This window comes from Magnolia sinica, chromosome 6 (genome assembly GCF_029962835.1).
Source record: "Magnolia sinica isolate HGM2019 chromosome 6, MsV1, whole genome shotgun sequence".
NCBI classification, from domain to species: Eukaryota; Viridiplantae; Streptophyta; class Magnoliopsida; order Magnoliales; family Magnoliaceae; genus Magnolia; species Magnolia sinica.
In genome coordinates this window covers 88,927,858-88,944,393 of record NC_080578.1, presented here as the reverse complement: position 1 = coordinate 88,944,393, position 16,536 = coordinate 88,927,858, and the positions used below count along the sequence as shown (strand labels likewise).

The 16,536-nt window shown below is 37.3% G+C and overlaps 1 protein-coding gene and 1 pseudogene across 1 annotated transcript; both read right to left on the bottom strand.

Annotated features, from left to right (window-relative positions):
• Positions 1–279: 279 nt before the first annotated feature.
• Positions 280–1,678, bottom strand: LOC131249715 (DNA repair protein RAD5B-like). Its single transcript, XM_058250487.1, has 3 exons — positions 1,363–1,678; positions 668–895; positions 280–378 (listed from the first exon to the last, which is right to left on the bottom strand). The coding sequence occupies exons 1-3, from the start codon at positions 1,420–1,422 to the stop codon at positions 280–282; spliced, it is 387 nt and encodes a 128-aa protein (XP_058106470.1). The 5' UTR covers positions 1,423–1,678.
• Positions 1,679–12,478: 10,800 nt separating this feature from the next.
• Positions 12,479–15,176, bottom strand: LOC131249714 (large ribosomal subunit protein eL31-like; annotated as a pseudogene).
• Between the last annotated feature and the right edge of the window lie 1,360 nt (positions 15,177–16,536).

Here is a 16,536-nt window from a genome sequence, read left to right as displayed (position 1 = left end):
CTCTCTGTCTCTCTCTCTTGAAGCAAAAAAGAAGAAGAAGACGAAAGAAAAAACTCTTTTATGTTTTTTCAATCCATCTTCTATTTTCTTCTTAATAAGAAAATCCATATTTACTAATATTCCCATTTTTCTATTTTTCAAAAGAATGAGTTCGGACTCCGAAAACGTCACCTCCAACTTAGTATATACATATGGATGGTGCCGGATGGCTTCTTTTATCTTTTATCTTCTTCTTGTACAATTATGTTGTTTTGGTTTGTGAGAAGTTCAAACATACTCTTAAGTTGGTAGTGTTGTTTCATGCACATACCAGGCCCAGTTGCACCATGGCTCGACATGTAAGAAGCACAAAAGGCTGTAGAGGTCTTCCAGATTATTCTGTAACCATTGTAAAACAGGCATTTTAATGACTATTATAATTTATTTAAGACCCACCAGCTAAAATGATAAAAAAATCAGGCAACAAGGCTGTGTTTGGATGCGCTATTGACTGAAGTGTGTTCAACAATTGGAAAAAATGAAATCTTACCTTCCACTGGCCTAACAATGCCATTGGACAGACAACAATGCGCTATTTTAATTTTTCATTCAATTGCATTATTAAAAGAATGCAACTTTAACTACAGGATTAGTAGTAAACATTTTATGGAATGAAACGAAATCTTACCTTCGACTGGCCTAACAATGCCATTGGACAGACAACAAGAGTTCCTCCTTTAACTGTGGGCAGGCTTTTGGTTTGAGGATCTTTCTGACCATTCTTTGTTTTCTTGTTGTCAAAATCCTGATTTTGTTCTTCAACTTGTTGGTCATCTGGAGTCTTCCTAACTAGTTTTCCAAGTATTAATGCAATAGTCATTACAGTCTTTCCAAGCCCCATTGCATCTGCTAAAATCTACATTGAAAAACATACAGTCAGATGGCAGCAGCAGCAAAAGATCACCAGACAAAACCAACTTTTTCCTATACCATTGTACATTGTCTAAAGGCTCTTTGAATTATACGTAAAATGATGAAAGAAACCAATGTTGTGCCAATGCTCTCTTTGGGCAGGTCTTCTCACATACAGTGATGCAGATGCTCATGTTGTTATCTGACACTAATCATAAATGTGAGGGTTTCCATGACTCACCATCCCAACATGAAGTCGACAGCTCTTTGAGCAACAGTATCATCAAAAAAATCTGGGTCCAGATCCAATTAAATCAGATCAGATATATTCATCAAAAAATCAGGTTCAATATTTCAGGTATACAGAGATCCTGGTATCCATTGACACCCCCAATCATGAGCATAAAAGAAGCATGCAGAACTCGAGGGGGAAACTGGCTTATGACATAATAAAATGGAGTTCCATCATACCCATAGATCTGCCCACAAACTGGTTCCAGACTTTGGAACAATTACTGCGACGTTTGACATGCGCTTGGCAGCCGGCAGAACATCACTGCTCCATCCAACAGCAACCCACACATCTCCTACTCCAAATGCCTTTAGGTAGTGCACACTGTCAAATAGTCGAACCTATAAAAACCAGAGGAACATGAATACCTCATTACTGTCAAAAGATTTGTTACAATGAAGCACTGGAGTCAAATATCTTCAACTGTGCATTTTTCTTTGTTCTATGGAACATATTGTACAATACAATTTCTGATCCCCATGTACCCCATACTACAATTTGCAGCCCAAATCCCTATATAGACTCTACAGATGCCAACCCAAAGTAAATGAAACAGCTGACATTACACAAATAGGCCTGCTGCATAGTGCAAATCAATGATCAGCAAATGCTTCAGTGTGCAGCACAAAAATAAAACATGTTTAAAGACTTGCTAGGAACACACTTGAGTTTGAGACATACAATTCAGACGGTGGGAGATTAGCTAGGAAGATAACTGATCCAGTGAATTGTTTTTTCTTCAGTGTGCAACACAAAAATAAGTTGTTTTTTCTACTTACAGCAGTAGATAAGTAACTTATTTGAGATAAGTTTGGTTTATGATCAATTATGAGTAACCTTTTTTACTATAAAGTTACTCGATCGCTTTAGCTTAATAAGTAGAAACCAAGATAAGTTAATTGAGGCATAAGTAGCTTATCTTAAGTAACTTACGATCCAAACGCCCCCTTAATGACTTCTTTTAATTATACATCATGCTTCTAAGATAATTTAAACTGAATGCAAAATATAAACTTTAAATTATCTATCCTAGAATGTGGTAATCGAAGCACCAGCTAACACAAAAAGTCATGGACAATGGTATCAAAGAATAGGAGTGATTATGTCTGTTCTTCAATCACTGGTTTTTCCCCTCAACCCAAAAAAAATTTAGCTCATTTCTTTGTGAGCATGCAGTCATGCTTCTGGCTTTTGCAGTCTCTTTTTATGTTGCTTGTTTCCTATTTGTACAGAGGACGTGAGTTCAAGTGTCAGCAGTCATAGGATGATCCTAAGGTGGTATTATACAATTCCTAGGTCCAAAGCATCTACACGAAGTTTGGGGTTTTCAGTTTCCGCAAGTGGGTCCCATGGTTCACTAATCTAATCCATTGATGTGATTGGCCCCACACTGGAAGACACATCCACCAAAACTCTCCCAATGAGATCCTTCTAACCCTTCAATTGGTGGTCGAAAAATTGATGGTTATTAAGAAATGCAGCAATAGTCCACATTCAATGAAAAAATGGCCAAAGATTCTATGGTGAGGATCTTCCAATCTGGGATTCATGTGCATGAGCCATCCAAGCAGCACCATCATATCATCAATTGGATTACTGAACCACGGGCCCACTTTAGAACTGAAAACCCAAGCATACAGTGGAAATTCTTGAACTGGGCGTTTTAGACATTTCCTGACCTGTAAAGAGTGGAGGCAGGCTCCTTTCGGGTTCCACTTACAGAGCCCTGATCGGGTAGTACATTTCTCTTTTGGCTCCAAAGCTTCTGTTTTGATGGTGTAGAAATCTAGCATCTCATCTTCAGTCATTAAGGGGGAGAAAAGTGCCAAGTGCCAACAGCCTACATTTTCAGTGGAGACAAGGCCACGGAAAGAATGTTCAGTTTATGATTAGTGGAGTATTTTCCATCAACAATAGAAACATCATATTTTATTACAGTTACATGCAAAATTAGGACAACATAAATAGGATTCCTATAGTGAACTAGGATAGTTCTCCTTTCTTAAAAAAGAAAAATAAAAGGAAAAAAAAATCGGTCCTAGGATAGAGAAAAATCAGAGCAATCCAGAAAATGAAAATCAGCCACATTGAAGTTTTGAGTACCCATTTGGCCAGCAACACCAAGGAGCATCTCTGCTTGAAAAAACTGTCATAAAGCCTTGTTTTTGAAATAACCACATCATCAGCTGGTGAATCTCAGCAATATGATGACCGCCAGTGTCGTGAGGCAGATGACGAACAATTTAACTGCCCGATAGTAAATGTGCTCCTTCGTAGAGTACTTGTCATGAGCATGCATGATTACCAGATAAATAGCAACAGCCACAACCACAGATCCAAGACAGCAAATAGACGGCAATGCTAGTGCTTTTATTGGCAATGCCAAGCTGGTATACGATCCCATACTGGAAGAAACAGAAGCGAAGATCTAGAATTATCTCCAAATCAAATGATTCAAGTCTACAAAGAGTAGATTATGCATTTTTACAGAAACAGAGAAGTAATTGAGCATGAACCTATATCATGTCAGCTGGACCATAAGTTTCTGTCCATATAATTACAAGACGGTCCAACAGGCCAACATGTATGCCATGTGGACTGCTCATATCAGTTCCCCTACATCATATGCATTGAAGAAAAATAACATGGGATAATATTTAGCAAATGGCTAATTATCATCTTCTAACAATACACTTTTCAATGGATCTCCTAGCAATATATTTCAAGCTCCTAAACTGGTAACGTGCTGACATCACTGTAGCTAGGAAGAAAGATGATTTGTGAACATAAGGGAGGCAAGTTTCTTGCCTCATTCTGCAAGTAGAGAACCATGGCAAGAAATAGTCATATTAAACTTCACATAGTGATACTACTATTTTAAGGTAAAAGGAAATGACACAAGTTATGTTAACTTCACATAATGATACTACTATTTTTATGGGTTGGAAGAGAGTTGCCATCTTCATCGTCAATTCAAACAGTTTCTTCTGTCTCCCAGTAAGATTCGAGTAGTCTACTTCGACATTTTCCTCAACAGGCTGTCCATTATCACCATCAACATGTTCTTCACCATCAGTTTTTTCTGCTACATCTAGTTTTTGTTCTTCATTTTGATCAGAGCCATCTAAGAAGGATATGCCTCCACCACTCCCCTTTTTAGTTTCTATAACAATACGTAAAATAGTCAAAATTGAGAAAGAATTAAATGATTGAAATGGATGAATCCTTACAATACTAGAATATAATATCATAATGTCTTCATGAGGCAATTGCGAGTTGTTTGATGCAATAAAATCCAATGAAGGAATTGCAAATTTTATTTATTTTTTGAAAGATGACAACTTTATTAAAAATGGCAAAGCCGAAAGAAAAAAAAACAACAAACAACAAAAAAGACAAAGAAAAGGAAGCATAAAAATTACAAGAGCTGCAGCCCAACCCAAAGAACTACATTGGCAAGGGCCGAAGAGAAAACACTTCTAGAAGAACCACATTTTATCTCGGAAATATCTCTCATAAGCATTTTATCGAACAATATCTGTGCACCTTTAATCTAACCACATTTTACATACATATCAATCAAAGAGGTCCCAACATATAGATCAAACATGGGTTATCAAGTATGTGAAAGAAAAAAGTCACAAAGGTGAGGAACTCAATCTAGCAGATGTAAATGTGTCTATGAAATCAACTAATCTAGATCAAGAACTGATATAACAAACTATCATAAAACTAAAAAGAAAAAACTAAAGGAAAAATATACTCCAAAAAATCCACAAGGAAGAAGCATCAACTAATAATTCCAGATATATACCATTTTATAACTAAAAAAATAAGAAAAAATATCCTTAAATGGTCTGGAAAAATGTATGGACGGCGTGGATATACAACACATCATCAAAGTGGGCTCCACGGTAAGGGTAACACCACTAAGGTGTGTTACCCAAGTAACACCTAATCCACTCCTGTTACTCTCCTTAGAAAAATTTAAATGTTTTTGCAAACTCAGTTCAACATCAAACATGTCAACGTTGCTTGGTCCATTTTAAAAACACAGAACAAACAGCTTGCACGCAAGCCATCCATTAGGTGAGTCCAGTCTTAAATATGTTCTGACCCAGCAATAAGATCAAACCTACAATCTTTGCCTTTTGTCTCTGTCTTCGATTAACCAAAAAGACGGACAAAAATCAAGAAAAGAAGATCTGAAAACTTAACAGTGGTAGTTGTGTTAGTTAATGGAGGAGCCGGTGTTGTGCCCAAGTCCTCATAGAACTTGTACGTCTCATACCTCAAATTGCAACTTGGTCCAACAACTCTCCCACCTTGTTTTCCATTACAACACGTAGGAATCCGACCCATAACATCTTCTAAACACGCACCACAATCTCTCCTCGGCAGATCGTTTGTGCACTGCATAAGCCCATATGGTTTACCTTTGTAGATCGATTGGTAAACAAAGAAGATGATGAAGATCGACGGTGTCGGAGGGGAGCATTGCTAGATCGAAAGGTTTCATATGCAAAATCGATCAGTTTCGATCTATAGGGGTTTAGGGTTTTCAAAGGGGCTAGGTGCGGACAATGATGGGGGTTTTGACAGGGATGAGTTTGAGGTTTTGGAAGGAGATGGGGGTTTTGAAAGGGGCTAGGTAGGAGGCTGGCGGACCTTGGCCGGAAGAAATGAGAAGAAAAATGAGAGAGGAAATCGATTTCTAACCTCGATCGAGAGAGATGAAAGGAATGAGATGTAGATACTTACCTCGATCGAGAGAGATGAAAGGAATGAGATGTAATACATGGAGTGGTGGTTTTTGAGGGCGACGCACGGCAGAGAGAGAGAGAGAGAGAGAGAGAGAGAGAGAGAGAGAGAGAGGGCGGCGAGTGAGAGAATGGGGGGAGATTGGGCACGGCTTTGTTTTGAGCGCGCGCCCAATTTTGGGTGGGACCATGGACGGTGCTCTGTGGGCCCTACCATGATGTATGTGTTTCATCCATTCCGTTCATCCATTTTTAAAGATCATTTTAGAGCTCTATGCCAAAAATTAGAGGGATATAAATCTCAGGTGGTCCACACCACATGAGAACAATAGTGATTGGATATCCACCATTAAAATCCTCCTAAGGCCCACTGTACTCTTTATTTGACATCCAATCTGTTGATTTGGTCATACAGGACCAGATGAAAGGAAAAAACAAAAATCAGCTTGATCCAAAACTTTTATGGCTACCAAAATATTTTTAATGGTCGACGCTCATTCAACACTATTTCCTGTAATGTGGTCCACTTGAGATTTGGATATATTTCATTTTTGGTCTCATATTATAAAATTATCTGTAAAAATATATGGACGGCATGGATGAAACACATACATCATGGTGGGGCCACAGAGCACTGACCACCAGCCATTGGCTGGTGTCAGGGGGAGTAGCCAATCTGTTCCCAAGCATACTAAGTAAATCCTGTGGGGCCTACTATGATTTATTCATTTTATCCACTCCATCTATCCATTTTAACATATAATTTTATTACATAAGCTTAAAAATGAAGCATATAAAAATCTGAAGTGGACCACATCATAGGAAATAGTATGAATAGAAAATCTACCATTGGAATTTTGGGAGGCCACTGAAGTTTTGGATCAAGTTGATATTTTAGTTTTCCCTTCATCCATGTATTTGTGATCTATTGAACAAGTTGGATGATAAATAAAAATCACTGTAAGCCATAGGAAGATTTCAACGGTGGGAATCATTATTCCCACTGTTTCCTATGGTATAGTCCACTTGAGCTTTGGATATGCTTTAATTTTGGGCTCAACCACTAAAATGATCTGGAAAAATGAATTGACAGTGTGGATAAAACACTTACATCACTATGGGCTAAAAATGAAGCATATCCAAAGCTCAAATGGACCACACTACTCGAAAGAGTGTGAATTGAACATCTACCATTGAAATTTTCATGGGGGCCACAAAAGTTTTAGATCAATCTGATATTTGTTTTTTCATTTCATCCATGTCTTTGGGATATTACGAACAGGGTGGATGACAAATAAGCATCACTATGGGCCATAGAAAGGTTTCAATGGTGAAAACATTATTCCCATGGTTTCCTATGGAAAAAATGAGTTATATCTCAATCTCAAGTGGACCACATTATAGGAAATAGTGTTTAATGAATGTTGACCATTAAAAATGTTTTGGGGGCCATAAAAGTTTTGGATCAAGCTGATATTTATTTTTTCCCTTCATCTGGGTATTTATGACCTAATCAACTGATTGGATGTCAAATAAACAGTACATTAGGCCTTAGGAGGATTTTAATAGTGGATATCCAATTTATTTTTTTCCTATGGTGTGGTCCACCTAAGATTTATATCCTTATAATTTTATTTTATTTTTTTGTAAATTACTAAAATGATCTGTAAAAATGGATGAAACACATACATCAGGTGGGCCCCACGGAGCACCGAACACCAGCCACGGGGCTGGTGTCAGGGGGAGTAGCCAATCTGTCTCCTAGTTTTTAAGTCTTGTGGGGCCCACCGTGATGTATGTTATTTATCCACTCCATCCATTCATTTTAACGGATTATTTTAACAGTTGATCCAAAAAAGGACTCAGATCTGTGTGCCCCACCATGATGTATGTATTATATCAACACTGTCCATTCATTTGGAGAGATCATTTTTTGGGATGATCAAAAGAACGAGTCAAATCCAAATCTCAAGTGGCCCCACCATTGAAAACAGTGGGGACTGTGACACCCACCATTGAGACTTTCCTAGGGCCACTATGATGTTTATTTGAGATTTAACCTGTTAATAAGTTTTAAAAAAAAAAAAGAAAAAAAAAAAAGAAAAAAAAGAAGAAGAAGAAGAAGAAGAAGAAGAAGAAGAAAAAAAAGACATGGATGAAGAGAAAAATCAAATATCAGCTTGATCCAAGACTTTTGTAGCCCTCTGAATTTTTTTATAAGTAAGCGTTCAATCCCTACATTTTTTATTTTTATTTTTTGTGGTGGATCAACTTGAGATTTTGATCTACCTCATTCTTTGACCCATGCCCTGAAATGATCTATATAGATGAATTTTTGTGGTGGACATTATTGTGGAACTATATAGGCCCCACCTAAATGACTACAGTTGTGACCCATGTTTCCTGTGGTGTGGTCCACCAAAGTCTCATATCCGCCTCCTTTTTGGCATCATAACCTAAAATGATCTGTCAAAATAGATGGACAGAGTGGAGGTGTAGGATTTGCATGCGGTTTGGCAAGTGACCCCAACACCAGTAGTCCACAAGTCAAAGCTCTATAGGCTATGATGATGTACGGGAAGTTCCCATGAGGTAACCTTATAGTACTATTGCACTATTTTAGGTAACTCCTTCATGGGTGTTACTCTAACTGTGTAGGGCCCACCTTGATATATTTTATGTATATCGACACCGTCCATATATTTTTCCATCATATATTTAGGATGTGATTTAAAATCATCAGAACTAAATAATCTTAGGTAGGCCATACCAATCAAAATAATATGATGAATAACCATTAAAAACCTTTTGAAGGCTACAAAAGTTTTGGATCAATTTGATCTTTGTAGTTTACCTTCATCGAGATCTTCTTTACATTATCAACAAGTTGGATTGCAAATAAACATTACTAAAACCTTACGATGGGCTCTTTAAAAATTTTAATGGCGAGGCACTATATTATCATTCTTTCCAGTGGTGTGGTTCACTTAGGATTTAAATCTACACATTTTTTTATACCCGCCCAAAAAATGGGTTGGAGAAACGTATGGGCGGTAAGGATATACAACACATCATCAAAATCTCACTTTTGTTATATAACTTCTCAATTTTTCTTGTCAAAATACAAAATCTAGTTTTCCTTTTTAAAAAATATTTTTTTTTACAATTTGACAATTTTTTCACAATTTTGTTTATTTTTTAAATTTTCTTTTTCAAAATATCATTTTTTTTTTATCGAAATCTCCCTTTTATTATCTAACTTTTCAATTTTTCTTGTCAAAATACAAAATCTAATTTTCTTTTTTAAAATATATATATTTTTTACAATTTGTCAATTTTTTCACAATTTTGTTTAATTTCTTAAATTAATTTTTTTTAATATCGTTTTTTTAATCTTACTTTTGTTATATATAACTTTTCAATTTTTCTTGTCAAAATGCAAAATCTAGTTTTCTTTTTTAAAAAATATATTTTTTTTTCAATTTGTCAAAATTTTCACAATTTTGTTAAATTTTTTAAATTTTCTTTTTCAAAATATCGTTTTTTTATGGAATTTTTTTTTTCAAAATTATCAACAGTTTTTTTTTTTCAAAATTTAATTTTTTCTTAAACATTGTTAATTATTTTTCTAAGCTTCTTAACTATTTCTTTTTTTGAAATTCATAATTTTTTTAAGTGGCTTAATTGAGCATTAGAGACGGTTGACGGTCTTTGACAGCTTCTAATAGGCACGGTCTTTGATAGGACTATAAGACGGTTTAAGACCGTCTCTAATAAAGATGGTCCTTGACAGTCTCTAATAGAGACGGTCTAGGGCCGTCTCTAATAGAGACGGTCTTTGACAGGGCTGTAAGACGACTAAGGACCGTCTCTAATAGAGACAGTCTTTGACAGCCTCAAATTGTAAGTAAAAGACGGCCAATAACCGTCTCTAATGAAGACAGCCAATGACTGTCTCAGATGACTGCATATAAGATGGTCAAGGACCGTCTCTAATGCGGACGGCCAATGACCGTCTCAGATGACCCATATAAGACAGTCAATGACTGTCCGAAATGATTTGTGGACGTTCAAATTTTTAAGACAATATTAAGGACGGTCAGGGGCCGTCTAAAATTTTAGAGACGGTTTACGGCCGTCTCTAAAGCGTCTTTAAACCAAGCAATTTTAGAGACGGTCCAGAACCGTCTCTAAATCCATCATTTTTTTCCATTTTTCACGTAGTGATAGTTATGGTATGGTTACAAATACCTTCACAAAAGCTCACGATATGGTAGACAACCTGCAAGTCTGCAAAGATATGGGTCTATCGAACATTATTGTTAAGTCTGACTCTCAAATTATTGTTGAAGCCATATCCTCCCCTGAATCATCATGTTATTGGAAATCCTGGTACCAACTAGGAGCTATCCTCAGCCTTATAGAACCTCTCAATCTCCTCTTCTCTCATACTTTTCGCAAAGACAATTCGGTAGTAGACGAACTTGCTAAAACTACTAGTAGCGGTTGTCCTGACAGCTATATTTCTCAAGAACTAACCTTCCTACCAAAGTTAGGGGGTCCCTAGTTCTGGACATGGCTAGCATGGGCATGATTAGGAAGACCTTATCCAAGAAGGGAGCGGGTTGATTCTCGCTGGGTTTTTTTTTCTGCTTTTGGGATATGGTTTGATGGCGGCTCGTGGCTAATGGCCTGCTTGGTTTATTATACTCATTTGGGTTTTCCACCCTCCTGTGCTAGGCCCTCTAATGAAGTTCAAGACAAGATAAAGCTTTTACAAGTGCATGGAGATCTTCCTATAACATTCAGCCTATTCTCCCCTTGAGTATGAAATCTGGGTAAGCTATCCATATAGAGTGAGATGGGACTGAAAGGTAGTGTATGCTGGATGCGGATCTAGTTGCTTCCTGTCTACCTTCGAATCAACAAATTTCTTCTGGGTTATGGTCATGTGGGAAGGCTGGATTCACATCAGTATTAGGCCCTCTTTGGCTCCAAGTGAGGCCTTGTCCTCTGTCTTCAAATCCTTCGACTCTAGCCCTGTTTCTACAGGTTTTTCCCAAGTCTCTATCTAATTATCTGTCTGAGATGGTTATGTCGAGCATGGTCGATTTTGTTAGAATTATTATGGTTGGTTAGCAGCCTAACTTAGTGAAATGATGCAAGATCGGTGGTTATTGTCAGCCAGTTTGACGCTGATTCTTTTTTGTTAGAGGTCACCTGCTACAGTTTTTGGCATTATGGCTTGGGCCTGTGTTCGTTACAGTGATACGCTAGTTAGCTAGTGGCAGGGTTATCTTGGAAGTTGAGTGTTGGCTTTTTTCTTTCTAGATGAGGAGAGGGGCTATATAATCAGGCTATTAGCATAGTGGATATGATATCTAGGATGCAGTTTCTCATTAGGATCTGGAAGAGGGGCATATATGGCCGAGGAAGTACATGTTGCTCGAGAGGTGAAGAAGCTACTAGAGAAGCTAGTTTTTTTTTTTTTTTTAGCGAACTCAATCTGCTGAGTTGATAACTTCAATAGATAACATAGAAGAAAGAGTGGCAGAAAACAAGAGAGGTCCATATTGTCTAATTCTAATCTACCATTTAGGATAGGCTAGTAAGTAAATTAGGCAATGGGTCTGTTTCAATGTTTTTGCTTTACTTATTATATGATGGGTGAGGCCCGATTTTGTGGCGCCCTCTTGAAGTCTTTGTTTTGTACTCCCTCTGTTCATAAATACAAAGATTCATTCCTTTTTTAAAAAAAGGATGGATTTTTTTTTTTTTTTAAAGTAGCTTAATGTGGATGGATCTTCCAAAGGAAATCCATGTGGGGGGTATAGAGATGAATTATTTCTTTTTTTTAAATGCTGTAAGAAAATGTGGTATTGCGTGTGCATTTTTATTGGGGTCTAACCCGTAAAACCAGCAAAGGATCCCAAAATTAAAAAATAAAATCCTACCCGCCCCTCCTCTCATTCGACCATTCTCTCTCTCCCTCTCCCTCTCCCTCTCCCCGCCCCCAATTCCTCTCTCTCTCTCTCCTATGATTTACCAGCGTGGAAAAGAAACCCTAATGTTAGAGAGGGATTTAAGAGGGTGAGAGAAAAGGTAAAGTGATTCCAAAGGCTGGAAGTGAAATCCTAACCCTAGAAAGAGGGAAAAAGGAAAGAGGAAATGGTAGTGAAAAAGGAAGATCTATGGTTGAGCTTGAGATCTTCCAAGGATCGCCATCCCTTGCAGCTAAATCTTATGCCTTTGACAATGATAGTTTCTTCTGTTGCTCCACCTTTCTTGATGTAGAAAAGCTTGTGGAATGATGATTTCGCATGTACAGGTATTTGAAATTGATTTTTTTTTCTTTCCCTTTAGGAATCGATGGATTCGATGAAGAATCAGATTCTTATGCCAAGATAGAAAGCTGGCTACTATTGAACATTTGCTATATAATCTCTTAAGCCATGTTTGTGCAGATTGAGCTGTTAAATTTCTATGCAAAATGTGAAGTGATTGAGTATGCACACGGGGTGTTTGATGAAATTCTTGAGAGGAATTTGATCGCTTGGACTGCACGTGTTTTAATCATTACATTCAATAAGTGTACTGAATAACTCCTATCGCTCGATGGATCGTTATATAGTATTCGGAAAATGGTCATCATGGTGTGGTATCAATTTTCCATTTCAATGTCTTAGAGCTTTTTTTTAAAAGGTTATTTCAGAATTCTCACACTTTAAAAAAAAAAAAAAAAAAGCAATTAAGTGCCATTTAAACGTTTAGATGTAATGTGTAAAGCTAAAAATTCTGACTGAATATAACTTTCAAAGGGCAATCTCAAAATCCAAAATCCAGAATACATCCAAAATGCACTGATAAAAAAAATGAATCAAAACATAAATCTCAAAAAAGTACCTCTTAAAACTAAAGTTTACTGAGTTCAACCTCTTAAAAATTGAAGTTTACTAAGTCTAATCTCCTTCTTCAATGACCTTGGTTCCCAATCCCTTAAGCCCTTTAGGTGGGACCTCTGCTACAGTGACCAACAAATAAAGCTCCTCCTTGGCATCTTACTCTTCATTCCTCTTGCGAACGATGCGCACACAGACACATCTAGGCACACCCCAAATACCCCTGCTCCATATGTGCTTGTTTAGCTTCACATCGACCCTAACATTTGTTGTCCCCATCGCCTTCTATGCAAATTTCCTTATCTCTTTTATGGCTTTGGGAGCCATCTTCTTAAAGGTGCATCCATGGAAACGCCTGTGGAGATCGATAGTGTATTCTCTTGTCACTACCTCCTCCTTTCTCCCTTTGGCCGTCTTCTCCACCGTCTTCGTAGCTCTTCCCTCTCCTGCTCTCTCAAAACCCTAGTCCCTGAAGTTTCGACTACGAGAGGAGAATTCTCACACAGAAATGAGAAAAAAAAAAAAAAGGATTACTAAATTTATTATTTAATATCATGTTGTTCCTTTTTTTAGCCCAAATCGAACACATTTTTTGTTAATAAAATAACTTCTTTAGGTTATCTTTTATTTTTATTTTTTTAAAATTTTTGCTTTCAAATTCAAGGAACTTTGTTCTCCCTAAATTTATAACATGTTGCAGGCCCTTCTAAAAGGCAGCTGGTATTGCCTATATTGTAGATGTGTATTCTGTATGATGGCTAAGCAAGTAGAAGTAAAACCCAAGAATCTTTTACATTACTCAAATATATTCAATGTAAGCCCAAATGTAAGTAAATCTACTACCGTTGATGCCTCAATTGGTTATCAGATCCTTTCAGCCTTAGACTTTTCCTTTGTTTAATTGATCACTTGTAATATTATTGAAAAGTCAATTTGAAAAATAGCTGACATTAGGTTCTTAATAAATTCCTACATTCATTGTGTTTGTTGAAATTACTATGAGCCAGCCCATCATCTTCCCACCAGCTATTTTGTTGTCGATGATTCTCCATGTGTGAGATCTATATATGATTTGTCAATTTCAATTTCAAAACTTTTGATGATTTTCATTAAGATAGTTTGGATAAAAATTCCATATTTTAAAACAACATTCCTAGCTAATTATCTAATTTTAGTTTCGGGAGCATTCATCTTTGTGACAATATTTGCAACTTCATTTAGCATATCAAATCTTGTCATTTCTCAATTTTATTATTATTTTTTTTATAAAAATTCAGTTTATCTCATTTAAGTATGCTCAATTTGAAAATAATTGTTTATTGAAAGGTTTAACTAGATATTTTTGTCCTTCACATTCGTTTTAGCACAGGTCCTCGATGCCATGTGCTCTTACATTACTCTACTTTGTATTTACTAATTTCCAAATGTGTTTGTACATCAAGAAACATAGTGGAAAGCATGCATTACATGACATACATTGTGCATTGATTGGTGAGTTTGAGCACTTCTTGATTATTGGTTTGTTATTGGAAGCAACCCTTAGCCATTTGCACCATGAGCAATTATGGTATAGGTGGGGACTCGAGATGATATCGTACTCATATTCACTCCTTGTTCTTTGTCTCCATGTGTCTGGGGAGATGCTAGTGAAGTTGAAGCTAAGGCCCTTAGGGATGAATCTTTTTTTTTCTTTTTTTTTTCTTTTTTTTCTTTTTTTTTTTTTTAAAGAAAGATGTAGAAGTTCCCCACCTGAATTATATTGCCAATAGCAAGTATATAGCCTAGTGTTTCGGGTGGGCTCCACAAAATATGACAGGCCTCACCTATCATATAGCAACAAAAAACCAAAAAGGAAAAATAGAGGAGAGGGCCAAGTTGAGACCAATTTCAACATGCCCCATCCTTGATCTACAGATGGGGAGAGAGAAAAGGGAGATGAAGGATGCAATCTGAGGCTTGACGGGGCCCTCCAACCAAATCAATGGCACCAATCCGCTCCAAGGAGAACCTTCCAGAGAAAGCATAAAACCTGCCTCTCATTGGACCAACTGCCAAGCAGACCAAAAGCCAAGCATTCCACAGTTTACATAACTTGCACTGCAACCAATTCTTACAACCAACCCCTGAATGAAGCCCCTGATGCTGCCACCTCAATTCCAAGATTAGAAAATCCCATAGAGAGTCAGCCCACTCCCATTTTAATTTTTTTCCTCCTAATCATACCAATTCTTGCATTGTCCAATACTAGGGAGCACCTGATTTTAATTGGAAGAAGAGATCTAAAGCGATATAGTTTGTCCGGAAAGCTGCTGCTAGCAGTCTTTGCATGGCCATCTGCTATCGAGTTGCCTTCAGTGAAAAGGAGGTTGAGAGGTTGAATCTTATTTCTTTATTATATTTATTTCCTTGCATTTGTAAGTTGTTGCTTCATAATGCATGAAACTTTGGCTCTTACCTTTACATTTTTGTTGGTAAAGGTAAATTCTACTGTTGATGTTTCAATGAAGGTGTTTATTTGTAAGTGAATTCCTTATCGCTTTGATCTTTTTGTTATCCCAAAAACATTCTAGTGGAAAATAAGTAAATTATTTAACTAAATCAAGCATTAGAGAAACATCTCTTTTCTCTCAAAAAATTAGAGAACATGTCTTTAGTTATTAGTTTTTTTTTTCCCCTTCACATTGGCGGTGGTAATTGTTTCCTGAGCACTTGCATACTTTTGTGCATGCACATGCCAAACACTTGTTGAAGCTCAACTCACATGAAAACTTTACCTAATTTAACTGGCCCTAGGTAACCTTGTATACTATTAGACTAAATTTCCCAGTTTTTCACTTGCTATTTCCTAAGGTATGAAGTTAATTTGGATAGTTCTAAGATTTCCAATAAGTCCAAGGTCATCCACAAGGTATTTATCATTATTCAACTATTGTTTTCACATGGGATTTAACTGTCAATCAACTGAAGGTCATCCACATGGGAGCAAAATCTATGGACTGCCAACTGGACTTGGCTAGGACCCCTACAACAACTCACTGTCAGCCCAATTCTAGACACTCTCAGATCCTTAAAGGTCTGTGATTTTCTTGGTGCCGCTGGCCCCCTTCCTCCATCATCCGTTTTTTCTTTTCTGTCTCAAGAGGTCCTTAATTCCATCTTTAATAGAGGCTTTGCTACCTCGAAGGACAAATCCGATTGCTTCTGGCCCCATGATCCCTCAGGCGCTTTCTCTCTCTAGTCGGCCTGGAAGTTGAGCAGAGTCATAGTCCCAGCTACAAGGTGGTCTAAATGGGTATGACACATCAAGCTTCCTCCCAAAATCTCCATTTTCCTCTGGAGAATGTTACAAGGGGCTACGCCGGTGGACGATAGAGTCCAGTCCAAGGGAATTGGGTTGGCCACCAAATGCTTTTGTTGTGAAGACGCGTCCATCTCCAGGCCTAAGACAGAATCCATTACTCACCTCTTCCTCTACAAGAAGCATGCAGCCAAAAATTGGAACCATTTCAACTCTCTTTTCGGGATATCTCCTCTGCTTCACCAATCGATTGAAGGGAGAATGTTACAATGGCACAGAGCTTCAGCTCCAGGTTGCGCTCCAGCCCCAATCCGTAGTCTTCTTCCAAACCTTATTCTTTGGGAAGTTTGGCATGCTAGGAACGAAGCCAAATACTATCACAGACCCATGAAGTCT